At 46.1% G+C, this 27,195-nt stretch overlaps 3 protein-coding genes across 6 annotated transcripts in view; 2 read left to right on the top strand and 1 right to left on the bottom strand.

Annotated features, from left to right (window-relative positions):
* The window catches only part of LOC309540511 (zona pellucida sperm-binding protein 3-like), a 92,474-nt gene that overhangs the window by 15,293 nt on the left and 49,986 nt on the right, over positions 1-27,195 (top strand). The gene's annotated exons all lie outside the window — the stretch shown is intronic.
* Positions 338-23,350, bottom strand: PML (PML nuclear body scaffold; the record flags this gene model as incomplete). 3 transcript variants are annotated; one of them, XM_082237398.1, is made up of 10 exons in its annotated part: positions 338-2,232; positions 8,197-8,249; positions 9,707-9,846; positions 9,886-9,998; positions 10,997-11,080; positions 11,576-11,631; positions 14,497-14,705; positions 16,506-16,883; positions 19,665-20,134; positions 23,165-23,350. In XM_082237398.1, 10 exons carry the CDS (start codon positions 23,348-23,350, stop codon positions 2,230-2,232), a joined length of 1,692 nt encoding a protein of 563 aa, XP_082093524.1. In that variant the 3' UTR covers positions 338-2,229. The 3 variants fall into 3 exon arrangements, with proteins under 3 accessions (XP_082093524.1, XP_082093523.1, XP_082093525.1); XM_082237397.1 differs by having other exon boundaries at positions 9,707-9,998; XM_082237399.1 differs by having other exon boundaries at positions 9,707-9,998; positions 23,132-23,267.
* Positions 23,273-27,195, top strand: part of STOML1 (stomatin like 1) — a 16,816-nt gene continuing 12,893 nt past the window's right edge. Inside the window, exons 1-2 of one of the 2 annotated variants that reach the window (XM_082237454.1) lie at positions 23,273-23,382; positions 25,620-25,851. In XM_082237454.1, the coding sequence (XP_082093580.1) occupies positions 25,704-25,851 (148 nt within the window). In that variant the 5' untranslated portion in view covers positions 23,273-23,382; positions 25,620-25,703. The other variant, XM_082237453.1, reaches the window with a different exon arrangement.

Below are 27,195 nucleotides of genomic sequence, written 5' to 3'. Positions count from 1 at the left end.
GTGACAATGAAACTAAGAGGAAGAGACATAAATGAATTTAAAGGAGAATGGAAAATGTTTATTGCATATATAAAGTAGCATTGTACACAGGTTAATACATTAGCAGGGTTTTAAAATTACATGTAATTTTGTTATAAATGGATAAGAAGTAATTTAAACAGGCTTCAAACTGGACAATAGACATGCGCTACATTGATAAGTAACGGAACCAAGGAAGGGACTAGAGGGAAGTCAATTCTGTTTTTTGTTTTTGTTTTTTGTCTTTTGTAGTGTTGTTGCTTTTATTTTTGTGTGTGTTATCTTTGGAAAATCAATAAATTGTCTTTTTTTTAAAAAAAAAAAAAGTGAAATCAACCAGCAACGCACATGACTCAAACTCAAGCTCAAATTTCCAGTTAGTGCAGATCCCACAACTTCCTGCTGAAATCCTGCTAACTTTTCATACCACTGATCTTGCAGGCTTTTTCTAACATCCCCCCCCCTTTGTCGTGCTACAAGGCAGGAATGTCCATCCAGAAAGCAATAATGCGGCAACGCAGGGAAAGCGTCTTAGAACAACTAATGAAGTGGACTGATCTAGGGACAATCCGTGATATTGCACTGATACTGCGTCAATGAGTTGCTGCAGAAGAAAAGCAAAAGCAAGCCCACAACACCAGGCTGGAGGGGCCCTAAAAAAATTGAGTGTGTCAAAGGAGCCTGGCTGCTGGATGAGGCCCATGACTCCTGTTCTCACAGTGGCCAACTAGATGCCTCAAATGGGAAACCCACAAGCAAGACGTGGAAGGAATGGTCCTCGTCTTCTAGATTTCTCCCCAACAACCAGTAAAGTGTGTCATGCCCAAAAGCCAACATTAAGACATCCTCATTGCTCACAGGCACTGCCTCTATTGCCTTTTTGCTCCCTCCAGTCTTTTAAGTGGGTATCTATGTCCCAGTCTGTACCTGTATACAGTGGTACCTCTACTTACGGACGCGATCCATTCCGGGGTGCCGCTCACACACCGAAAAGTCCGTAAGTAGAGCGCCGCTTCTGCGCATGACGTGATAGAGCACTCCTGCGCATGCACGAAGTTTGCAAATCACTCCTGCACATGCGCAAAGCACGCAGATCGCTCCTGCACATATCGGTGAACCCAGAAGTAAACGCTTCCGGGTTTGCCACATTCGTAACCAGAAAAAAACACAACGTAAACCTAACGCAACTAGAGGTATGAGTGTAACTATTTTTAAAAAATCTATTTCTACAGTTAATCTCTTTGGGATGTTCTGTCATGGGTAGCAATCCAGAAATGAAATCAATGTGCCTAATTCTCTGTTAATGCCCTCTAAGGCAGCAGCTGGCAGCAGTGAATTTCTGAAATGAGTCAGAATCCAGGTGGGGCTATTGATCTCCCACTACTTCTAAACATCTGGCTGGAAGACAGGCTGGGCCTTTGCTTTGACCCAGCACTGCGCTCCTGAATTTCTAGTCCCCCATACAAAAAACTGGGCATAACGTTTAGTCTTGCCAACCCTCCTTGATTTTTTCAAGCCTCCTGGGTGCATCTGTTCCCATGGCAGGAGAGAAATTAACCGAGGGGGTGCATGCAGCAAACAGTCAGCTTTCCACAATAAACATGTTTCATGACAATAGTACCTTACAAAATTCCTAAGCTAATAATTGGACAGAAGGGATGGCACAGGCCAAATCTCAGCTGCCTTAAGGCTGCCACCAGCCCTTGCCAGATAAAAGGAGAGGGGTAGCAAGCCATTGGGGAGAATCGATGGGCGGTGCCTTGGCCCGCCAATGGGCCAAGGTAAAATTCACTGCTGACCAGGGAAACACGTGTTCCTTCTCAGAAGACCACTACCTGTGATCTGCCTGTGATCAGCTGTTGCTCCTGGTGGATGCTAAGTACTCATAAGGTATTGCAGCAGCATCACCTAAAGGCACTTGTGTTGCCCGGGCAGGAATGAGAAGTGGACAGCCTTGGGGTCAAGTGTGGCACAGCTCAACACAACCCTGGGACGAGCAGGACTGTCTGTGTGCAAACGAACTGTGAGAAAGACGTTCTCTGCAGAATCAACCAGCCAGTGGAAGGAAGGAGGGAGCAAGAGAGATGTGGGCATCTTGGCAAGCGATGTCATGGCTGGTGTTTCGAGGTCAGCTTTGGAAAAGGCACCTCTGCCCTGCTGCTGTCGACACCCCCTCAGACCTCGGGCGGACATTCCAGCGGCGGTGGGCAATCACTGAAAGGAAACAGACCATAGTGAAAGTTTCCGTCCAGCAGACCAGGAGGAAACGCAAGTGCAGCGGTGTAATGGCAGGTGCCAATCTGAACTTTTAGTTTTAATTTCTTTCTTTCATAAAATTTGTGCACGGCTTGATCGTGGGGGGAAACCTTGAAGCAGTTTACAAAAAGATAAAGTGAGACAATAAGAAAATGCAGCAATACTTTAAAACATACAAAAAGATAAAATACTAAAACAGGTTAAAATTCTCCCCAGTATTTCTAAGCACTTGGGTAGGTTTTAGCTACCTAAATGTTTTTAGCAGGCATGGACAGGAATACTGTTGAAGGCACCTGTTTGACATCCATAGGTGGGGAGTTCGAAACTTTTTCTATGGCTTGTTATTGTAGCTCATGGCATCAGTGGGGGGGGGCATAAACTTGATGTAAAATATATCCTTCAGTGAACGAAGGAGCAATCCTGGCAGAAATTGACAAGACCCTCTTTCCTTGGACATCTTTGACCAGAGGCCGGATGGCCAGGGATACTTTGGTTGTTATTCCTGCACTGCAGGAGGTTAGACTAGATTACTCTTGGGGTCCCTTCCAGCTCTACAGTTCTGTGGTTCTATGATTTCCGAAGTCTTTATATGTAAATGTCAGCATGGTAATAAAAAGGATGGTTCCTGCATTGATTATGGTAAGATAAAGTTAGACATTGATGCCAAAATCCAGCATCGCCTGAGCTCTGTGAGTGCGGCTTTCTCCCGATTGAAGTGCAGTGTTTGAGGACTGGGACATTCCCAGGGAAACCAAAATGCTTGTTTACAAATCTATTTTACTACCAACCTTACTGTATGCTTGTGAAACATGGACCACTTACAAAAGCCATCTCCAACTCCTCGAAAGATTCCATAAACGGCATCTCTGAAAATTTTTACACATCGCTTGGGAAGACAGGCGAACTAATGCCAGTGTACTGGTAGAAAACAAGACCCCAAGGTGGTTGTCACCAATGGAAGCTAAGGCTCAGAAAAGACTCAATATGGAGGCCAACTGGCCAAAATATTGGGAAATAGTAGAAAACGATGGAGACACATGGAGATTGCAGAGTTTTGAGAAACTAAAGAATAAAGTGCGAGATTGGTTACATTATGCCCAGATCAGGGAGGCTTTTAATTTGGACAAAAAATTAAATTAGAAACAGAACTTTTAGAACCCAAAACTAAAGTACTTTCAAAAATGTATAACTTGCTGTTTAAATGGAACACTCAGGATGAAACGGTTAAATCAGCTATGATAAAATGGGCACAAGACATTGGTTACAATATTATGTTTGCTGACTGGGAAAGGTTATGGACCACCGGTGTGAAGTTCACGGCATGTAATGCCTTGAAAGAAAATATTATGAAAATGATATATAGGTGGTACATGACCCCAGTCAAGCTTGCAAAAATATATCACCTGCCAGACAATAAATGTTGGTAATGTAAGGAAACTGAAGGAACATTCTTTCACCTTTGGTGGACTTGCCCAAGGGTTAAGGCTTTCTGGGAAATGATCTATAACGAATTAAAAAAGGTATTTAAATATACCTTTCCTAAGAAACCAGAGGCCTTCCTTTGGGGCATTGTCGGCCAAATGGTGCCAAAGAAGGACCGAACTTTTTTTATGTATGCGACAACTGCAGCAATAATACTCATCGCAAAGTACTGGAAGACTCAAGATTTGCCCACTCTGGAAGAATGGCAGATGCAACTGATAGACTATATGGAACTGGCAGAAATGACTGGCAGAATCCGAGACCTAGGAGAAGAGACAGTGGAAGAGGACTGGAAAAAATTTAAGGACTATTTGCAAAAGCATTGTAAACTTTATGAATGTTAAATTGATGCAGGATATAAAAATAATACGGCATTAGTAAACTAGTGCAAAGGAATATGAAAATAATTGAACTATAAGAACAAAGATGAAATTTGAATAATATTATGTCAAATTTAAATACTTAAATATTGGATAACAAGAGGTTAAATTGGAGACATAATTGTTGAAATATACAATTTAAAACAACTTTTAAGAGAAGGTGAAGTATTGCGGAATATGATTTTGTAATTTGGAACACAGAAAAGGGAGACGTGAGGGAGTTTTGAAAGAGGGTTATGAAAATGATATTTAAGAAAATGAATTATTTTCTTTTTTGTGCTTTTTATGTATTTTTTACTTGTATTTTTGTATGTTGTTTATGTTTTCTTTTTGTCTCTTTTTCCTTTTGATTTAAGTTTGTTTTAATGTTTGAATTCTTTAAAATCTTTAATAAAAATTTTATAAAAATAATAATAATGCCAGTGTACTGGAAGAAGCAAAGATCACCAGTGTTGAAGCAATGATTCTTCAACATCAACTTTGTTGGACTGGTCATGTTGTGTGGATGCCTGATGATCGTCTTCCAAAACAACTACTCTATTCGGAACTTAAAAATGGAAAGCGTAATGCTGGTGGTCAACAAAAGAGGTTTAAAGACTGTCTTAAAGCAAATCTTTAAAAATGTAGTATAAACACCGACAACAGGGAAACACTGGCCTGCGAGTGCTCCAGTTGGAGAACAGCTTTTACCAAAGGTGTCATGGACTTTGAAGACACTCGAACTCAGAACACAAGGGAGAAACGTGCTAAGAGGAAGGCACGCTTGGCAAACCCTCACCATGATCAACTCCCACCCAGAAACCAATGTCCCCACTGTGGAAGGACGTGTGGATCCAGAATTGGCCTCCACAGTCATTTACGGACTCATTGTTAAAACAGTGTTTATGGAAGACAATCTTACTTGGTTACGAGTGATCGCCAAAGATGGTAAGATAAAGTTAGAACTTGGGAAACAAAGAAAGATAACCTGTTATTCATTTCTCACTAGGAATATATTCTTTAACTAGCAACTAAATAAGGATGCGGGTGGCGCTGTGGGTTAAACCACAGAGCCTAGGACTTGCCAATCAGAAGGTTGGCGGTTCAAATCCCTGTGACGGGGTGAGCTCCCTTTGCTCAGTCCCAGCTCCTGCCAACCTAGCAGTTCGAAAGCACGTCAAAGTGCAAGTAGATAAATAGGTACCACTCCGGCAGGAAGGTAAACGGTGTTTCTGTGTGCTGCTCTGGTTTGCCAGAAGCAGCTTAGTCATGCTGGCCACATGACCCAGAAGCTGTACACCGGCTCCCTCGGCCAGTAAAGCGAGATGAGCGCCGCAACCCCAGAGTCGGTCATGACTGGACCAAATGGTCAGGGGTCCCTTTACCTTTTAAATAAGGATAACAATATAATAGGAAAACAAGAATTTGTAAGAAATGGACAATGAAATGAAGGAATTGTCATAGAATTCTACTCTAATGATCCAAAGCAGAACCTAATGTAGAGTTAGCAGAGTAAAAACTTAAACACGTCGCAGGATCCCCAACAATAGTCCAGAGGCCATTGCATTTCATCCAGCAGAGCTTTACTGCTACTTAAGGCAAATGAGCATAATGGTCACAAATCCAATACATTCAGGACTGGCACTGCCCATAAGAAATCCAGTTGCAGCAGACTTAACTTAAACTTACAATAACTTGGAAGACACAGGATCTACCCACCTTGGAAGAATGGCAGGTGAAGGTGATTGACTACATGGGATTGGCAGAAATGACCGGCAGAATCCGAGACCAGGGAAAAGAGACGGCGGAAGAAGATTGGAAGAAATTTAAGAACTATCTTAAGAAATATTGTAAGATTTATGAATTTTAGAATGATGTGGTCTTTAAATTTAAATGGAGTACAGCTGTAAAGATTAAGTGAAAGGAAAGTAAGGATGATAATTAGATAAAATTAAGGGTGAGGATTTGCTGAACTAAATATTTGAAATGGGAATGCAGAAAGGGGAGGTATGAGGAGGTCGGTGAAATAAGTTTTAAGAAAATAAGGTATTGAAACTATACTTGTTCTTTTTTATGTTATTTTTGTTTGTGTTTGTGTGTATTGATATGTTTGCTATAATTTGTTAAATCCTAATAAATATTTATAAAAAATTAAAAATAAACTTACAATAACTTATAGTAAGACTAAACCTTAACACTGAGCATACAGAACACCAGAAGGAAAGAGAGAAGAGAGAAAGCAAAACCCAGGGTCCTTCTGGCCTCTTATAGTCAGCATGACCTTGACAGAAAGAGAGAACAGAATCAGTTTAAGCCAGCTGTACTCAGCTGCTCTGAAGGAATAACCCAAACACCACGAACCGTCTGCTTGTTTCTTTCACACAGAGAAGCTTCCAGTACCCTCCTGAATTAATTAGAGTAGGAAAGATGTCTAAACATCAGATCAATACTTTCAGTACTAAGAAATGCATACTGATAGGGATGTCTGTAGGTATTATGGCCAAATCCTCAACCCCCTCCCCTCTCCATAACCAAACATTCTGTGTCCAGGGCGGCTGTCTATCAGCTCCATTTGGTATGCAGGCTGATACCCTACCTGCCCGCGGACTGTCTCGCCAGAGTGGTGCATGCTCTAGTTATCTCCCGCTTGGACTATTGCAATGCGCTCTCCGTGGGGCTACCTTTGAAGGTGACCCGGAAGCTGCAACTAATCCAGAATGTGCCAGCTAGACTGGTGACTGGGAGTGGCCGCCAAGACCACATAACACTGGTCCTGAGAGATCTGCATTGGCTCCCAGTACGTTTCTGAGCACAATTCAAACTGTTGGTGCTGACCTTTAAAGCCCTAAACGGCCTCGGTCCAGTATATCTGAAGGAGTGTCTCCACCCCCATCGTTCAGCCCAGACACTGAGGTCCAGCGCCGAGGGCCTTCTGGCGGTTCCCTCATTGCGAGAAGCAAAGCTACAGGGAACCAGGCAGAGGGCCTTCTCAGTAGTGGTGCCCACCCTGTGGAACGCCCTCCCATCAGATGTCAATGAAATAAGCAGCTATCTTATTTTTAAAAGACATCTGAAGGCAGCCCTGTTTAGGGAAGTTTTTAATATTTAATGCTGTATTGTTTTTAACACTCGATTGGGAGCTGCCCAGAGTGGCTGGGGAAACTCAGCCAGATGGGCGGGTAATAAGTTGTTGTTGGGGGTTTTTTTAATTGAATGATTCTATGACCTTGGAAGGTGATGGGCTCTCCTTCCTTGCAGGAGGCTTTTAAGGAGAGGCTGGACGGCCATCTTTATGTCGTTCCCGTCGTTCTGTAGCCATCAATGGACCCTCAATGGACAAAGGGCGTGAGAGAAATCAGCAGGCTTGAAGGAACCTCAAGGTTTGCAGGAATTGGGGGGGGGGGAGAGAGAATGCAATGCTAGGTGATAGACTATATGGGACTGGCAGAAATGACTGGCAGAATCCGAGACCAGGGAAGAGAGACGGCGGAAGAAGATTGGAAGAAATTCAAGGACTATCTTGGGAAATATTACAAAATCAGTGAATGTTAGAATGATGTTGGTTAGAATTTAAGTGGTTATCAGCTGTAATGATTAAGATAATGGGGGGGGGGAGAAAGAAAGGTGTAAAATTAAGTGAAAATTAAGGGTGAGGATTTGCTGAATGAATAATTTGAATTGGAATACAAAAAGGGGAGGTATGAGGAGGTCTGAGAAGTTAAAAGAAAATAAGTGAATGGAATTATACGTGTTTTTATTTTTGTATTTTTGTTTTTTGTTTTCTTTGCATAACCTTTGAAAAGTTAATAAATATATTTTTTTTAAAAAAGAGAATGCAATGCTGAGTGTCCAGGGAAAGAGGGGGACCCAAAAACTGACAAAGGACTGGAGTAGCCTGGGAGAGGGCACAGCTGCCTATCTGGAACCCTGCAGAGAAGACCTCTGCCCTGCACCGCTCTGCTGCCGATGCCACTCGCCTCCTCTAACTCCTGTCACCCCAGGAGTCCTGGGACCTCTTGAAATGTGAGGGCTGGATCTTTCCTTTCCACGAAGCCTGCTGTGTGGTCTCTGGCCTACTCACCATCATGTCGTCTTCAGTGTCCTCGGAACTGCTGATCAGGATGCTGGCGACCTCTGCAAGCAGACAGAGGACAAACAATGTGTCACCCACACCTCAGAGCGCATAATCCGTGGAACTCCCTCCTAGCCAGCGGGGCTCTGCTCTGCCCCCCCACTTGCTGGTGACGGCAGGAGCCGAGAAAGCTGCTCCTGTGCTCGGGGGGGTCCTGCTTGCTCCCTTCTCACAAGGAAAAAAGCACACCAAGAACTCAGGCCAACCTAAGTTTCAATAGTGGGAGTGGTCCTTACTCGCAAATCAGTAGTCAATAGTAACAAAAACTAATCCATCCAAAAGTATATAGAATCATAGAATCATAGAGTTGGAAGAGACCACAAGGGCCATCGAGTCCAACCCCCTGCCAAGCAGGAAACACCATCAGAGCACTCCTGACATATGGTTGTCAAGCCTCTGCTTAAAGACTTCCAAAGTAGGAGACTCCACCACACTCCTTGGCAGCAAATTCCACTGTCAAACAGCTCTTACTGTCAGGAAGTTCTTCCTAATGTTTAGGTGGAATCTTCTTTCTTGTAGTTTGGATCCATTGCTCCGTGTCCGCTTCTCTGGAGCAGCAGAAAACAACCTTTCTCCCTCCTCTATGTGACATCCTTTTATATATTTGAACATGGCTATCATATCACCCCTTAACCTCCTCTTCTCCAGGCTAAACATGCCCAGCTCCCTTAGCCGTTCCTCATAAGGCATTGTTTCCAGGCCTTTGGCCATTTTGGTTGCCCTCCTCTGGACACGTTCCAGTTTATCAGTGTCCTTCTTGAACTGTGGTGCCCAGAACTGGACATATATTCTGGCAAGGATTACAAACTCAAATAGAGATTACAAACTCTAACATAAATTACAAACTCAAACTCATAAGGATATGTATAACACAATAATTTGTTACAGAATTAGGGAGAAGAGTTTATGAGTAGAGACAAGTTCATGTTAGTCCATAGTCATATTCAACACGAAAGTCTTAGTTTCATTCATTGAGCAGAAGTCAGAAGTCAATTATAGATCAGAAACCAGGACAGGCCCCTGTTCCGATGTATACACCTTCATCAGCTAATTTTTAAAGGGTCGTGTAAGTTTGAAGACTTTCGGATAAATGTATCCTGTTATTTTCTACATTTCTCGTCGAATCTGACTATGGACTAACATGAACTTGTCTCTACTCATAAACTCTTATCCCTAATTCTGTAACAAATTATTGTGTTATACATAGCTTTATGAGTTTGAAATCTCTATTTGAGTTTGTAATTCAAAAGTAATACATACTTTTGAATGGATCAGTTTTTGTTAAAACTGACTATTGATTTGCGAGTAGGGACCACTCCCACCATTGAAACTTAGATTGGCCTGAGTTCTTGGTGTGCTTTTTTCTGGGTATATTTAATAACAAGAACTCCAACTTATTTAACCCTTGCCACAAGGGGCATCTGGTGAGCAGAGGAGGCCGGGCAAGATGGGACATTACCCGATTCACAGATCTCGTGCACAGAATTTTCCAAGAGCTCCACCGCGTTGACCGCCCCACACTGCTCCCTCTCTGGGGTCGACTCGCGCGGGGAAGGGGACCAGGAACTCAGCCCAACATCCTGGACATGCATCTCGGAGTTCTGCCCGTCGTCATGGTAGTGGACATGCATCTTGGAGCTCTGCCCGTCGTCATGGTAGTGGTCCTCCAGCTTCATCACCTTGGGAGAAGCCTGAATGGACTTTTCCGTCTGTCCCGTCAGCCGTTTCACTGGGCAGCTGATAGAGGAGACCTAAAAAGCAAGAGTAACACAAATTTAAAAACGAGACCAGCTATTTTTATTCACAATAAATCGATAATAAATTATTATCAATAGTAAATCCATTGGAGAACCTCAGGAAATCTGCATTTGTGCAACGTAAGAAGTTGTGCGCTTGGGCAGACGAGCTGTGTGTTTCCAAAACACTTTTTATGACGCCTGGTGGGATTTTATTTCTTGAGTTTCAGATTTAAGATACTTGACTTAAAAATACCCTCCATACCATCGTCCACGGGGAAATATGGATGCCTCAATTGGTATTGGTGGGTAACCATTTTCTTTTATTATATAATGTTTGCTTGCTTTGTATATGACATGAAGTAACACACAGGTGGCGCTGTGGCCTAACCACAGAGCCTAAGGCTTGCCGATCAGAAGGTTGGCAGTTCGAATCCCTGTGACGGGGTGAGCTCCCATTGCTCGGTCCCTGCTCCTGCCAACCTAGCAGTTCGAAAGCACATCAAAGTGCAAGTAGATAAATAGGTACCACTCTGGCAGGAAGGTAAACAGCGTTTCCGTGTGCTGCTCTGGTTCGCCAGAAGCAGCTTAGTCATGCTGACCACATGACCCGGAAGCTGTACGCCGGCTCCCTCAGGCAATAAATCGAGATGAGCGCTGCAACCCCAGAGTCGGCCACGACTGGACCTAATGGTCAGGGGTACCTTACCTTTACCTTTAACACCCTGATACCACACTTTTGGGCTGCTCGTAATGGCAACGAGGGAAATCATTCTTAATAATAATATTAATTCACAACTCAGGGATCCTTTAGCTGTGATTCCTGCATTGCAGAGGGGTGGGCTAAATGTCTCTTGGGGGTCCCCTTCCAGCTCTACAACTTTATGATCTTCCTTTGGCTGAAAGTACAGCGCCCATCAGCTCAGAAGGAGCTGGGACAGCCTGTCAGGAAAGAGAGGGAAGAATCACAAGAACAGAAGACACAAAACTGTTATGAGCAGCAGAGAACTTACAAATCCATGAGGTGTCTTTCTGAGACTGAGGGTGTACGTGGGTGCCTGGCTCCTTGGCTGGCTTTTCTCATTATGAAGACCTTTCTGTACGCAAAAGTGACAAAGGCAGAATTTTTAAAGCGCTGTAACACTTAGGGGGCGTCTGACAGTGAACCTTGGAGACCAAGAAAACAGGCTGATCCTGTGCTTCAAAAAACAGAACAAGCACATCGTTCTCCCGGGCAGACTGTCATCTCACATACCAACTAACCTTACATTCTTCTGTTTTATTTTCAAAAGATGTGTCCTTAAAGTGTTCATACCAGAAAAAAAGGAAATCTGCAGCAATATGAAACTGCTAAATTACAATACATCAAGAGGTTCAGTCCTATTGCTTGTGCACTGAACTCAGGGAATTATTTTTATTTATTTTTTTATCCTCCCACATGTTACCAGTGCCAAGATATCTGTGTTTTCAACGGCAACTGTTTCATGAACAGCCACCGCTAATTTCCACTGTCTTGGTACTTTCTACATTTTGTTCCCCTCTCAGCTCCCTGTTTCTCTGCGTCCACTTCCACGTTTCATATCACAGCTTACCGAACTGACCGCTGGGGCAACTGGCCGAGAAACAGAAGGCAGGCAGCCGACAGCATCTGCAAGAAAGGAAAGAGGGCAGAGTGTTCCAACGTGTTTGGATAAGGCCCCTGCCCAAGAGGTTTCTGGAGGGCTCATTGCATTGCATTTCCCCCATATTATACCACCTTTTCCTCCAGGGAGGTCATGACTCTCCCCCGCTCCTCATTTAATCCCAACAACTCTGTGAGGTAGGATAGCCTGAGAGCGAGTGACCGGCCCCAGGTCACATGCAGTGAGCTTCATAGCTGAGTGGAGATTTGAACCCTGGTCTCTCCCAGGTCCTAGTCTCTCTCTTAGCTCAGTTGGGAATGAACTCAGCTGTTCAGCACCAGAGTCTAAGCAGAGCTCATAAAAGTGTGTGGTCTAAAATTGTGCACCAAAAATTCCTCTCCTGCGGACTCCACCCACATCAGCTTCTCACGATGGGCTTTATTAAAGCAAAAAGGCTAATTGGGCAGTGTGTGAAGGACTTGGAGCAACAGAACAATCTGGCCATTATAAAGAAACTCTGTCCTTGGTATGTTTTCCCCCTTCTCAGTTTGATTCCCTGGCACCATATTTGTATAAATTAACTATCCCAAAATACAGAGGTGCCTTCACACTGGCCAGATTGGATATGATGCCCTCTGCCATAAAGGTAAAGGTAAAGGGCCCCCTGACCATTAGGTCCAGTCGTGACTGACTCTGGGGTTGGGGCGCTCATTTCGCTTTATTGGCCGAGGGAGCTGGTGTAAAGCTTCCGGGTCATGTGGCCAGCATGACTAAGCCGCTTCTGGCAAACCAGAGCAGCGCACGGAAACACCGTTTACCTTCCCGCCAGAGTGGTACCTATTTATCTACTTGCACTTTGACGTGCTTTCGAACTGCTAGGTTGGCAGGAGCAGGGACCGAGCAATGGGAGCTCACCCCATCGCGGGGATTCGAACCGCCGACATTCTGATCATCAGGTCCTAGCTCTGTGGTTTAACCCACAGCGCCACCCGTGTCCCTCTACCCTCTGCCATACTTGAGGGCAGATACCAGAAGATTCCAACTGAGAAACAACTCTGCCACTTTGGAGATGGCAATGTGGAAACAGTGGCTCATGTTCTCCTGTCCTGTCTGTCCCCTTTATAAAGATCTGAGGAATGAGATCATCACCCCACTCTTCCTTACCATCCCAGGGCGCCCATCTGCAGCCACACTATTCTTTCTGTTGTCAAATCAAAATGATCAGACAACAGCAAAGGTAGCTAGGTTTATCGAGGGTGCAGTGAGATTAAGGGCCACTATCTGAGCGATAATCTTGGTCATCTGATTGCCCTTTTTACCCCTTGTTGTCTTTTTATTTCTATATATTGCTTGTTTTGTGTTGCTATGGGCGTTGGCTAATGCAAATAAAGTTTATCTATCTATCTATCTATCTATCTATATCTATCTATCTATCTATCTATCTATCTATCTATCTATCTATCTATCTTTGCATAGAGCTCAATGTCAGGAAAAAGCAGCAATGCGAGAGCGAGCTGCAGGTGGCTGCAAAGCAAAACAGGATGTTGATGTTTGGGACTGTACCATGGGAACAAAGGGACAGTCTATTCACTGTACTGAGCACCGGATATTATTAGTGTCATCTGACCTCTACTGGAAGTACAGGGGTGGAGTCTATTCTCTCTCTGCTGTTGGAGTTTGAACTGTGCAGACACGTTTCTCTGCACTGCTGCAATGACAGAAATAAAGACATGTAAATAGATTTCTGTCTGTCTCTTTCCACTCCCTGAGGGAAGCAGGGAGGAGGGAGGAGTGGTGTGTCCCTCTCACGCTGAGTGGGATCGCCGATAGTGACCTTGCCTGTATCTTGCCAGGAGACACAGACGGGGAGGTCAACAGGATCTTAAGCCGAGTGCCTGGAGAGTGGCCAGTTACCTCTGACTGAGGCTTAAGAATCCGACACTCAAGTCAGCAAAGGAGGTCCCACAGGTCCAGGGTGGAGAACTTACATTCTTCCAGGTGTGGCTGGAGTCCAGCTCTCACCATCCTTGACCGCTAGCCATAAGGACCATAGGAGAGCCTTCTGGATCAGGCCAGTGCCCCACCTAGTCCACCATCCTGGTTGCACAGCAGCCAATAGGACATCTCCAGGAAGGCTGCAAGCAGGATTCAGGTACAAGAGCCCTCTCCTGCCCCCTTGTGCCTCTGCAGCTACTGGCATGCAGAAGAAAGGCACCTCTGACGGTGGGGGCAGAACAGAGCCCCTATCGCTAGCAGCCATCGATAGCTTTATCCCCTTCTGGTGCATTCAGTGCTAGTCCTACCCATAGTAGACCCACTGAGGTTAATGGACAAGACTAACCAGGGTTCATGCTTTTGAATTATGGTGCTGGAGGAGGCTCTTGAGAGTCCCATGGACTGCAAGAAGATCAAACCGATCCATTCTGAAGGAAATCAGCCCTGAGTGCTCACTGGAAGGACAGATCCTGAAGCTGAGGCTCCAAGACTTTGGCCAGCTCATGAGCAGAGAAGACTCCCTGGAGAAGACACTGATGTTGGGAAAGATGGAGGGCACAAGGAGAAGGGGACAACGGAGGACGAGATGGTTGGACAGTGTTCTCGAAGCTACCAGCATGAGTCTGACCAAACTGCGGGAGGCAGTGGAAGACAGGAGTGCCTGGCGTGCTCTGGTCCAGGGGGTCACAAAGAGTCTGACATTACTAAATAACAACAACAACCAAGATTCAATGATCAAAGGCACCCTGTGATTCACATTCATTCTCACAACCAGTGGGACAGGGCGACAGAGAATTACGGCAACCGGAGCCCAAACCTTTTTCCTGCCAAAGAAGCCAGCAGGGCCCCCTGGCAAGGGAGGGGCGAAGAGAGCAGGATTGCAGGAATTGCCTCACCTTCGCAGCCTCTCACCCTGTTAAACAGGGCCTGGAGTTCGCCTCTGACCTCCGAGATGTTATCTGCCTGGACCCGAAAACCTACGGCCAGCACCTTCTCCTTGCGGAGATCGTCTAGGGACTCCTTGACGAAGGGGGCCATGTCCAGCACCTCCTGGTCCGAAGCAAAGAGGTTCATCTTCTCCACCAGCCGCTCTCCGGACTCCAACCTGCCGTGGTTATAATCATTTAATAATAATTTATTATTTATACCCTGCCCCCCTGACTGGGTTTCTCACTGAATCATTCCTTCCAGTAGCACCTTAAAGACCAACTAAGTTAGTTCTTGGTATGAGCTTTCGTGTGCATGCACACTTCTTCAGATACACTGAAACAGAAGTTGCCAGATCCTTCTATATAGTGAGAAGGTGGGGAGGGGTATTACTCAGAAGGGTGGTGGGAATGGGAGATTGGCAGATAGCTGAGATGAGCCTGTTGACGACTCTTAACGACTGCAATAGGTCTTCCAGGAAAAGGCAAGGGGTGAGAAGGTGAAAAATGGCTAACTTAGTTGGTCTTTAAGGTGCTACTGGAAGGAATTTTTTTATTTTGACTATGGCAGACCAACACGGCTACCTACCTGTCACTGAATCATTATCGCTTTACTGAACGGTCTTGGTTGCTCGGATCAATTTGTTGCTGTGCATTGCTTCAGCTAAATGCTATCGTGTTTTAACATTCGTATCGATGGCACTGTTTTGCTGTTTCTTAAATCATTATTACTTATTTTATAACATTTATAAACCTCCTGACTGGTAAACAAAAAACAGAAAACACCCCCCAAAGCGGTTTACAGAGAAAACAATAAAATAAAAACTTTAAAATGCTTTAAAACATACAAAAAGTTAAAGTACCAAAAACACATTAAAATTACCTCAACTTTTTAAAGCATCTAGGTAGGCTAAACAAGAATGTTTTCAGCAGGCCCCAAAAGGAATACAGTGAAGACGCCTGCTTGTCTCACTAGCCAGGGAGTTCCAAAGTGTACATGACGTCACACTAAATGACCGAGTCCTTACAATGACGGAACGGAGATTATGGGGCATCTGTAATAGGGCTCATTCCGTCAATTGGCATGGTGGAGTGGGCGTATGTCAGGTAAGCAGATTTCGTGGGCCAACTGGACTCAAGGCATTAAGGGCTTTATTTACTGTATGTGGTGGGATTGTAGCAAAATTTTTAAAAAATTGGGAAATGATATATGATGAGTTGAAGAAAATCTTCCATTTAAAATTGGTGAAAAAGCCTGAAGCTTTCTTGTTAGGGATTGTGGAGAAAGACCTGCCAAAGAAACTAAAAAACATTTTCATGTATGCGACAATGGCGCAAAAGTCTTAATAGCACAAGGATGGAAGAATGAGGAAATCCCGACTAAAGAACTGTGGTAAGAAAAACTGATGGACTATGCGGAATTGGCAAAATTGACACACAAACTACGTGACAAGGATAACTGTGACTTTAAAGATGAATGGGAACCTTTTACGAAGTATTTGAAGAAACAACAAAATCAACTGGACTCCTTGGCAGGTTTTGAATAAACATTCACAAATTCTTCATCAGTAATATATAGATAGATAAATTGAGGGTATTTACAATTTTACAACATGCAGATAAAATTATGTGTCAAGAAACCAGAGAGAGGAGCTGAGGGAAGTCTTGGGGGTGCGGTGGGAGGTTTTTTCCCTCCTTTTTTCTCTTTTTGGGGGGAGGGGGCAAATGTGGGGGGAAAATAATGTGTATGATGTATTTCTGTTAAAATTGTTATGTTGGAATTCTTAATAAAAACATAAAATAAAAAAGGGCTTTATATACTGAGAGTATCGCCTTGAACTTGGCCTAATAGAAAATTGGCAGCTCCAAGGATCTGGGCATAGACATTTTTGCACATTTGCAAAACCCTTGGACCCAAAACCCCACGTAAGAGGCAAACGGGCTGCACAAACATTAAACCAAATAAAAACGAAGCAAACCTCTTGACGATGCGCTCGGCGCACTGCAGCTTCCTCTGGACGTCCTCGCGCTCCTGCTGGAGCTGGCTGTCCACCTTCGCCAGGAGCTCCTCCCCCTTACTCTGGATCCACTGGACCATCACCTCCACCTTCTCCTGGATCTCCTCTCGGGTCTCCTTGCGCACCTTCTCCAGCTGCTGCAGCCGTTCGTGGACGGTGCTGTACGTCTTCTCGTAGCTCCTCCTCTTCTCGCCAAGCTCCGCCTTTATCCTGCCCAGCTCCTCCTTCCTGCCTTCGATTTCCGCGCGGATGTCGCAGTACAACTTGGCGTTGTAGTGCTCGCCATCGAGCAGAGCGCAGGAGCAGCAGAGGGGCTTGCGGCACCCGCGGCAGTAGATGCTGTTGACGTAAATACAATGTTCAAGGAATGAATGAATGAATGAATGGCCGCAGCAAGAAAAGGAGGCTGGACTAGATCAAGGGAAGTAATAGTGCCACTGTATTCTGCTCTGGTCAGACCTCACCTGGAGTACTGTGTCCAGTTCTGGGCACCACAGTTCAAGAAGGACACTGACAAACTGGAACGTGTCCAGAGGAGGGCAACCAAAAAGGTCAAAGGCCTGGAAACGATGCCTTATGAGGAACGGCTAAGGGAGCTGGGCATGTTTAGCCTGGAGAAGAGGAGGTTAAGGGGTGATATGATAGCCATGTTCAAATATATAAAAGGATGTCACATGGAGGAGGGAGAAAGGTTGTTTTCTGCTGCTCCAGAGAAGCGGACACGGAGCAACGGATCCAAACTACAAGAAAGAAGATTCCACCTAAACATTAGGAAGAACTTCCTGACAGTAAGAGCTGTTTGACAGTGGAATTTGCTGCCAAGGAGTGTGGTGGAGTCTCCTCCTTTGGAGGTCTTTAAGCAGAGGCTTGACAACCATATGTCAGGAGTGCTCTGATGGTGTTTCCTGCTTGGCAGGGGGTTGGACTCGATGGCCCTTGTGGTCTCTTCCAACTCTAGGATTCTATGATTCTATGACTAGATGGGCCAATGGCTTGATCCAGGAGGCTTTCCTTAGAGTCTTAAACAGGAAGGTAGTGTGGCACAGTGGTTAGAGTGCTGGCCTAGGACCTAGGAGACCCAAGTTTAAATCCCCACTCAGCTACGAAGCCCCCTGGGTGGCTTTGGTCCTGTCACCATCTCTCAGGCTCACTTCTCTCACTGAGCAGAATTCCTAGGAGAACAGGTACAGTGGTACCTCGAGTTAAGAACTTAATTCATTCCGGAGGTCCGTTCTTAACCTGAAACTGTTCTTAACCTGAAGCACCACTTTAGCTAATGGGGCCTCCTGCTGCTGCCACGCCGCCGGAGCACGATTTCTGTTCTCATCCTGAAGCGGAGTCTGTAACCTGAAGCGTATGTAACCCGAGGTACCATTGTATAAGTGTAATAATAGATAGATAGATAGATAGATAGATAGATAGATAAGCAACACCAGGCTTTGTGCTATCAGTTTCTCTCTGGAAGGGGAAGGAGGGAGAACACAGGGAAGAAAGGAAAATGAAAACAGAAGGGGAAGGAAGTGGAAAGTTATGGAGGGACAGATCAACCTGTTTCTCCCCAATACAGTGGTACCTCGGGTTACAGACGCTTCAGGTTACAGACTCTGCTAACCCAGAAATAGTACCTCGGGTTAAGAACTTTGCTTCAGGATGAGAACAGAAATCGTGCTCTGGAGGCACGGCAGCAGCAGGAGGCCCCATTAGCTAAAGTGGTGCTTCAGGTTAAGAACAGTTTCAGGTTAAGAATGGACCTCCAGAACGAATTCAGTACTTAACCCAAGATATCACTGTATCAGTTTTCCATGTACTTGGACCACAGGTCTATTCCATCCAATTTTTTCCAGATTTAAAAACAACATGGTTGAAAAAAATTGCATTTAAACTGTAAGCATTAGAGTGCATTTAAATGAAAGTACTAATTAAACTGTAAGTATAAACTGTAAGCACTGCATTTAAACTGTAAACATCAATTTACTGTTGGTAATAACAATGATCATAATATTGTGCCTTTCCCCCCACAAGTAGGATTCAAGGTGGCTCACAAAACTTAGAACAAGCATAGACGAAAAACAGAAAGGTAATGGTTAAAAAGTGATTCAACTCTTGAAAAATTAAAACCATATAAAAAACAAAGCTATTAAAATACAGATAATAAAAACATCACAGAGCGATTAAAAGCCCTTTCCTTAAAAAGCAGTCTATTCCCAAAGACCTGTTGGCGTAAGACAGGAATCCAGCTGCCAGCGGAAGGCCTACAATGAAGGCACCAGTCTGGCTTCTCTGGGAAGGGTGTTCCAATGTTGCCTGTGAGAAGCCACCACCGAAAAGGCCCTCTTCCCCTGTCCCCCACCCAGGCCTCACCTGCTGATCGTGGGGTCCCAGGTGGCTGCCAATGCAAAATGAAGTTGCACGCGTGCCGTATGAGTGGGCACAGCCCAGATGAGGGCCTGTATCCCTCTCCCCCTTCACAGGCAGTGGCCTGGTAGTTTCCTGCAAACTATGCATCTCCGCATGATCACTGCAGATGGTGACATTAGCCACGAAATTAAAAGACGCCTGCTTCTTGGGAGAAAAGCAATGACAAACCTAGACAGCATCTTAAAAAGCAGAGACATCACCTTGCCAACAAAGGTCCATATAGTTCAAGCTATGGTTTTCCCAGTAGTGATGTATGGAAGTGAGAGCTGGACCATAAAGAAGGTTGATCGCCAAAGAATTGATGCTTTTAAATTATGGTGCTGGAGGAGACCCTTGAGAGTCCCATGGACTGCAAGAAGATCAAACCTATCCATTCTGAACGAAATCAGCCCTGAGTGCTCACTGGAAGGACAGATCCTGAAGCTGAGGCTCCAAGACTTTGGCCACCTCATGAGAAGAGAAGACTCCCTGGAGAAGACACTGATGTTGGGAAAGATGGAGGGCACAAGGAGAAGGGGACAACGGAGGACGAGATGGTTGGACAGTGTTCTCGAAGCTACCAGCATGAGTCTGACCAAACTGCGGGAGGCAGTGGAAGACAGGAGTGCTTGGCGTGCTCTGGTCCATGGGGTCACGAAGAGTCGGACACGATTAAACGACTAAACAACAACAAAAGCATCTCCCCGCCCTCAGTAGCATTACCTTATAACCTGGGTGTGCTCCGAACATAAAAGGTTGCTGGACTTCTTTGCCCCCTCCAGGAAGCTCTGGGCAGTATCCTTCTTCAGATCGGCCAGTTTCTGGGTCTCGTGGCTCTTCTGCTTCAAGTACCACTGGTGAGACTTGTAGCATTTCAGGCAGAGGAACTCGGAGCACTCAGAGCACCAGAACTCAGCCGCATCTTTGCAGTTATCGCACACCAAATCCCTGTCACCGGCGATCTTCCGGTAGGTGTTCAGCTTGGCCTGGAGGCTTGCAAAGAGCATGTTATCTTGGAAGGGGACCCCGCTGGCGCGCGCGAAGGAGAACCGGCAGACGGGACACTGGCCCACGGGCTTGTTCTCGTCCAGGCACTCCATGCAGACGGTGTGAAGGCAGGCTAGAAGCTTGGGGTTGGGGGCCTCTCTCTGGCACCTCCCGCAGAGCAAGAACTCAAATTCCTCCTCCATCTCCTGCAAAAAAAAAAAAAAAAAAAAAAATGAGGAGTAGAGAAAGAAGAGGAGGAGGAGGAGGAGGAGGAGTTTGGATTTGATATCCCGCTTTATCACTACCCAAAGGAGTCTCCAAGCGGCTAACATTCTCCTTTTCCCTTCCTCCCCCACAACAGACACTCTGTGAGGTGAGTGGGTGTGACTACCCCAAGGTTACCCAGCAGCCGCATGTGGAGGAGCAGAGATGAGAACCCGGCGCCCCAGATTACAAGACTACTGCTGCAGTGATATTGGGAAATCTTAGCAGGTTAAAACTTTGGCTCATGCAGAAAAGGAGCATTATGGGAGAGCCAAAAGCTGTAGAATGCTGGGAATGCGTATCTGGGTTTAATTAAAGTCTTTGTGTCTTTAAAAGTGTGGAGTGGGTTATCTCCCTCATCTGCAGGAAGAGAGCTCCTAATTGATTAGTAGTTTTGACAACTGGTTGTTTCTGACTTAGATTCAGCATGAAAAGGTTATCAGGCTAAATTTACAACTCAAAGAATCTGGTCTGTCTCTGGGAATGAGGGGAGTGGGGCTGAGAGACTTCAAGAAGTGTGACTAGCCCCAGGTCACCCAGCAGAAGAAAGGGTTAGGGTTCAGAATCGCTTCTCTCTCTCTCTCTCTCTCTCTCTCTCTCTCTCTCTCACACACACACACACACACACACCAGGGAATCTGTCAACATGGACTAGTGCCCTATCTCGGCTGCACGAACAGGGTGGCTCACAGCCAAGTAAGAGGCAATGTGATGGGAGTTTATAAAACAATGCACAGTGACAGAGAAAGATTTGTCTCCCTCTGGCATAAGACTGGATCTTGTGGACAAAGCTCAGTGTTGGAAGATTCTGGGCAGATCAAAGAAAGTCCTTCTTCACGCAGCACAGTTAAGCTATGGAACTATGGATGGCTTTTAAGAAAACAGAACGCAATGGCAGAGTTGCCAATCGGCGTGCAAAGGCTTGACGGAACAGAGCTGCCAAATACTGGAGCTTTGATTTTGGAAAAACAAAAGGGAAACCAGGAGTGGAGGCGCAGGTGAACAAGGATAGACTCTGCGTGCAATCTGAATTGAACCTGGAAAAGAGGGATATTAATACAGCTGCATTTCTAATGAACTGGAAGAGGAGAAGACGAAAGAACTGACAAACAAGAGTGATGGACTGATATATGAATACAAACCAGGAAGCTGTGGCCCTCCAGTTCTTGTCGGCCTCCATTTCCCTTGGGCCCCGGACATCATGGCTGGTGCTCAGGGAATGGTGCGCGTGCACAGAGTAGTCCAAGAACACTGGGAGGGCCACAGAACCCCCCCCCCCAGCCCCAGGAACCTAGGAAGCTGCCCCATACATTGCTGCTCTCAGGGCCATCCTGTGGGGCAGACGTCCAGGTGGAGGGGCTCAACTGTGGGAAAGGGTTTTTGCATACCACAATTCAGAGTAAGTGAAGTCAGGAACCCTGTCACAGACGTGTATGACAATTCCTAAGAGCAGGGGAAGAGGCAACTGGATGAGGCCAGTGGCCCGTTGAGTTCAGCATCCTGTCCTCTTAGTGTCCGAACAGTTGACTGTGGGAACCTGCAAGCAGGAGATGAGCCAAAGGTTTCACTAGGGCGCCACTCCGACCCCCTGGTCATTTTGGTGGCCTTTTCGGAATCTTTACAATATCCTTTTGGGTAGGCAAACTAAGGCCCGGGGGCCGGATCTGGCCCAATCGCCTTCTAAATCCAGCCTGCGGATGGTCCGGGAACCAGCATGTTTCTACATGAGCATAATGTGAGCTTTTATTTAAAATGCATCTCTGGGTTATTTGTGGGGCACAGGAATTCGTTCATTTCTCCTCCCCAAAATATAGTCCGGCCCCCCACAAGGTCTGAGGGACAGTGGACCGACCCCCTGCTGAAAAAGTTTGCTGACCGACCAGGGGAAAGAGACGGCGGAAGAAGATTGGAAGAAATTTAAAATTTATCTTAAGAAATATTGCAAAATTAATGAATGTTAAAATGTTGTGGTTATATAAAGTAAGGGAGTACAGCTGTTAAAGATTAAGTAAAAGAAAAGGAAAGGAAAAAATCGGATAAAATTAAGGGGAAGGATTTGCTGAAATAATTTTGGGAATTGGAATGCAGAAAGGGGAGGTATGGGGAAGTCGATGAAGTAAGTTTAAGAAAAAAAGGAGTTGAAAGTATACGTGTTTGTTTGTTATTGTATGTATATTTTTGTATTGTGTGTATTGTATGTGTTTTTAAAATTTGTGAAAATTTAATAAATATTTATAAAAAGAAAAAAGAAAAAGTTTGCTGAGCCCTGCTTTTGGAGGATTCCCTCGTTCCTGACCCTTGGCCACACTGGCAGGGACTGATGGGAACTGTAGTCCAACAGCACCTGGGTACCCAAAGGTCTCCTTTCCCCCCTGATCTATAGGAGGCGTCACCCAGCTGCACATTCAGAGGCTGTTGCGTCCAGAAAAAGCAGATTAAGTGTGTGTACATGGGAGAACAAAATCCACTCCCCCCGCCCCCCATCTCCAGGCACAGAGGCCCCCACCCCCCACAAGGCTCTTGGCCATTATAGGAGGCTGTTGAGTTACGCAGGTCCCGCAAATTCAGCCAAGCCCCCACCCCACCCCGATTCTTCGGAGGAGGGAAAGGAATCTAGAGGGTCGGAGAGATCAGGACATCACAGGGGGTTGGACTAGATGACCCTCAGGGTCCCTCCCGCCTCTACGATTCTAGGGTTCAAATCCTTCCCCCCCCCCCCCCGCCAGGAAGCTACCTGGGCGACCTTGGGAGCCAGTCCCTCCTTCTTTCAGTCCAACCGACCTCACACGGTTGTTGTGGGGGTGAAATGGGGGCGGGGGGGACCATGTACGCCCCCTTGCGCTCCCCGGCGAGTCAAGACGTGGCGCATCGACGCAATGCATACATAAAAGTTAATGCATGAATAAAAGTTAATGCATAAATAAAACACAGCCACGCACGCAATGCAAAGGAACTCAGCTGAAAGGCGCGACCTGCAGCGGTGTCCGGATCGCGAAGCAGCAACCGCGACTGGGGATGGCGGCGGCTGCGAGGCGTCTGGGTTCACTTTCGCTTTGTCCCTGCGAGGAGGCGGCGGAGGAAGCAGCGCGGGGCTGCCGGGAAAGGAGGGCCCTCCGGGAGGGAGGAGCAGCGCTGGCCCGGCCCGCTTGCAGCGGCATCCGGCTCCCGGGGATTCTTCGCACCGCTTCAGGTGCTTTCTCGGGGCCAAGCTCGAGGCCCGTGCATGCATTTACCCGGGAGTAACAAATAGGAAAAGGCCGCGCTGCGTCCAACAGGACTTGCATAGCATCCCAGGGAGCTGCTGTTGCAACGACAAGCCCGTGCAGCGCAGAGTCCGGCGCCGCCGCTACAAGGCTGTGTGTACATGCGATGGCTTTAAAGCATATATATTTTTCATCGCGAAGGATTCTGGCTACTGTAGTTTAAGGGCTGGTGGGGATGGGAAGTTAGGGAAGGGTAAACTGCAGCGCCCGGAATCAGAAAGTGGGTGCCTCAGGTTTGCTTTAGAAACGCTGCACTGTAGCTTTAGGGTGAACCCCTTTGTTGTTGTTTAGTCGTTTAGTCGTGTCCGACTCTTTGTGACCCCCTGGACCAGAGCACGCCAGGCACTCGTGTCCTCCACTGCCTCCCGCATTTGGGTCAAACTCATGCTGGTAGCTTGGAGAACACTGTCCCACCATCTCGTCCTCTGTCGTCCCCTTCTCCTTGTGTCCTCCATCTTTCCCAACATCAGGGTCTTTTCCAGAGAGTCTTCTCCTCTCATGAGGTGGCCAAAGTATTGCAGCCTCAGCTTCACGATCTGTCCTTCCAGTGAGCACTCAGGGCTGATTTCCTTCAGAATGGAGAGGTTTGATCTTCTTGCAGTCCATGGGACTCTCAAGAGTCTCCTCCAGCACCATAATTCAAAAGCATCCATTCTTTGGCGATCAGCCTTCTTTATGGTCCAGCTCTCACTTCCATACATCACTACTGGGAAAACCATGGCTTTAACTATACAGACCTTTGTCGGCAAGGAGATGTCTCTGTTTTTTAAGGTGCTGTCTAGGTTTGTCATTGCTTTTCTCCCAAGAAGCAGGCGTCTTTTAATTTCGTGGCTGCTGTCACCATCTGCAGTGATCATGGAGCCCAAGAAAGTAAAATCTCCCACTGCCTCCATTTCTTCCCCTTCTATTTGCCAGGAGGTGATGGGACCAGTGGCCATGATCTTTTTTGATGTTGAGCTTCAGACCATATTTTGCGCTCTCCTCTTTCACCCTCATTAAAAGGTTCTTTAATTCCTCCTCACTTTCTGCCATCAAGGTTGTGTCATCTGCATATCTGAGGTTGTTGATATTTCTTCCAACAGTCTTAATTCCAGCTTGGGATTCATCTAGCATGTCTGGAACCCAGGCCAAGCTACTGATACACAATGATCTCTGTGCTGTTTTTCCTGCGCTGCAAGGCGTTGGGCTAGATGACCCCCTGAGATCCCTTCCCATCCTACAGCTCTTTGACTCTGATGCCTTTCATAGCTTGTCAGCAGAAGCTTGCAAGGAGACGCTGAGATTTCAAAAGTCGGCATCGGGCTTTAGAAACCCACGTGCTTCCCACAGGCTCTTAATGCAGGGGTAGGCAAACTAAGGCCCCAGTCACCTTCTCAATTGGAATTAGTGTGTTTTTACATGAGTAGAATGTGTATTTTTATTTAAAATGCATCTCTGGGTTATTTGTGGGGCCTGCCTGGTGTTTTTACATGAGTAGAATGTGTGCTTTTATTTAAAATGCACCTCTGGGTTATTTGTGGGGCATAGGAATTTGTTCATTTCCCCCCAAAAAAATATAGTCCGGCCCCCCACAAGGTCTGAGGGACAACGGCTGAAAAAGGTTGCTGACCCCTTAATGCATCAAAGTCCTCCTGATGGCAGAGGGAGTAAGTCTTGCAGCTCCCTGGAATTAAGAAGCACTCACACGCCAGCCTCCTTCCTCTGCTTGTTGTTTGTGTCACTTGTCCAGTGTAACTGATCAAACAGGAAAAAGTGTTGAGTGCAAATGTGCTTCTAATGCAAAATGATTCCAACTGAGGTGCAAAATGCATTCATAGTGCCAGTGTGAGATTTCTTGAACACAACTGCAATTGCTGATTGCTCAGGGGCAGAAAATCCAAAAGAAGTAAGTGCTTGGGTGGGGATGAAGATTTGAGATTTCTTGTTGACATGGCTACAACTCAGGCTTTAACGCTCATGTTGGAGCTTTTTCCTGCGGATGAGTGGCTAGTCGTTCCCTCTATTTCTAATGTTCAGGCTGTGGGAGCGCTGATATTTGCAGCAGTACAAAAAGCATTTTAAAACAGGGCATTTCATACAAACAAAAGAGGCGTCAAAACAAGGAGATATGTTCCAAGCAGAAACTGCATGCAAACATCTTTCTGCTGATGCTTTGTCTTTGCAGAGTTAAAGGATACAGGGCTCTTTATAATGCACGTAAAGGGGGACAACCAAGAGAGCTACCGGTAACTTGGGAGCTAACCAGAACATGTTCAGCCGGTCAGGATACCAAGCGTTGCCATTAGGAGACACTGACCAGTACCAGCAGTCGGGCAACTGGCCAGATGAACCTCGGAAGGCTTTCTTTCCACCTGGGCGCACATGGAACACACTGAAGCTGATGCAGGAGGGAACAGGTAAGTGGCTGGGTTTGAAGATAGGAGAAAAGTCCAACTGGATCAGATCAAAGGTCTGCATCAGCCCTGTCCCAGATAAGCTAATCAGATGCACTGGGGAAGCATGCAAGCGAGAGCCCTCCTTTACTCTTTATTATGACAAGTGAAAAGGATCCAGGGTTCTTAGGAGACCACAAGCTTAACATGAGCCAACAGTGTGATGCAGCAACAAAAAAGGAGGATGCTATTCTCAGCTGCATCAACAGAAGTATGGTGTTCAGATCAAGGGAAGTAATAGTACCCCTCCATTCCACCTTCGTAAGACCACAGCAGGAATATTGTGTCCAATTCTGGACACCACAATTTAAGGAAAGTGTTGATAGGCTGGAACATGTTCAGAGGAGGGTGACTAAGATGATCAAGGGTCAAGAAGCCAAGCCTTATGAGGAATGGTTGAAGGAACAGGGTAGGTTTAGCTTGAAAAAGAGGAGACTGGGAGAAGATATGATAGCCATCTTCAAATATCTAGAGGGCTGTCACATGGAAGTTAGTTTGATCCCACTTTGGAGGGTAGGATTCGAACCATTGGCTTCAAGTTACAAGAAAAGAAATTTCAACTAAATACCAGTAAGAGCTGGTCAACAGTGGAATGGTCTATCTAGAGAGGTTGTGGACTCTCTTTCCTGGTGGTTTTTAAGCAGTGGTTGGGTGGCCATCTGTCATGGATGCTTCCGCTGAGATTTCTGCGTTGAAGGGGGTTGGACTAGATGACCCTGGGGTCCCTTCCAACTCTATGATTATGTGGTGTGGATTGGAGATACTGTACTGTTTTCTGTGCTCTGGTAACTTTTTTAGGTTAGATTACTGCAACCTGTTTATACGTAGGGCTGCCCCTGAGGACAGTTCAGAAAATCCAGCCAGGGCAGAAGTCGGCAGCCAGCTTGATGGTTTGAGCATATTGCACCAATCTTGGCCAAACTGCAGTTGCTGCCAGTTAGTTTCTGGGCCCAATGGAAAGTGCTGGTTCTGACCTATAAAGCATGCGTAGGCAAACTAAGACCCGGGGGAAGGATCGCGCCCAATCGCCTTCTAAATCTGGCCTGTGGGCGGTCCGGGAATCAGCATGTTTTTACATGAGTAGAATGTGTCCTTTTATTTAAAATGCATCTCTGAGTTATTTGTGGGGCATAGGAATTCGTTCATTTCCCCCCCTTCAGAATATAGCCCAGTCCACCGCAAGGTCTGAGGGACAGTGGACCGGCCCCCTGCTGAAAAAGTTTGCTGTCCCCTGCTATAAGGCCTTAAATGGCTCAGGGCCACGAAACCTCAAGGACCACCTCTCATCATATGAACCTTCCCGGACCC

This window comes from Podarcis vaucheri (assembly GCF_965113315.1).
Source record: "Podarcis vaucheri genome assembly, chromosome: 9".
Lineage (NCBI taxonomy): Eukaryota > Metazoa > Chordata > Lepidosauria > Squamata > Lacertidae > Podarcis > Podarcis vaucheri.
Note: the sequence above shows the minus strand (reverse complement) of the source record. Positions and strands in the feature narration are given on the sequence as shown.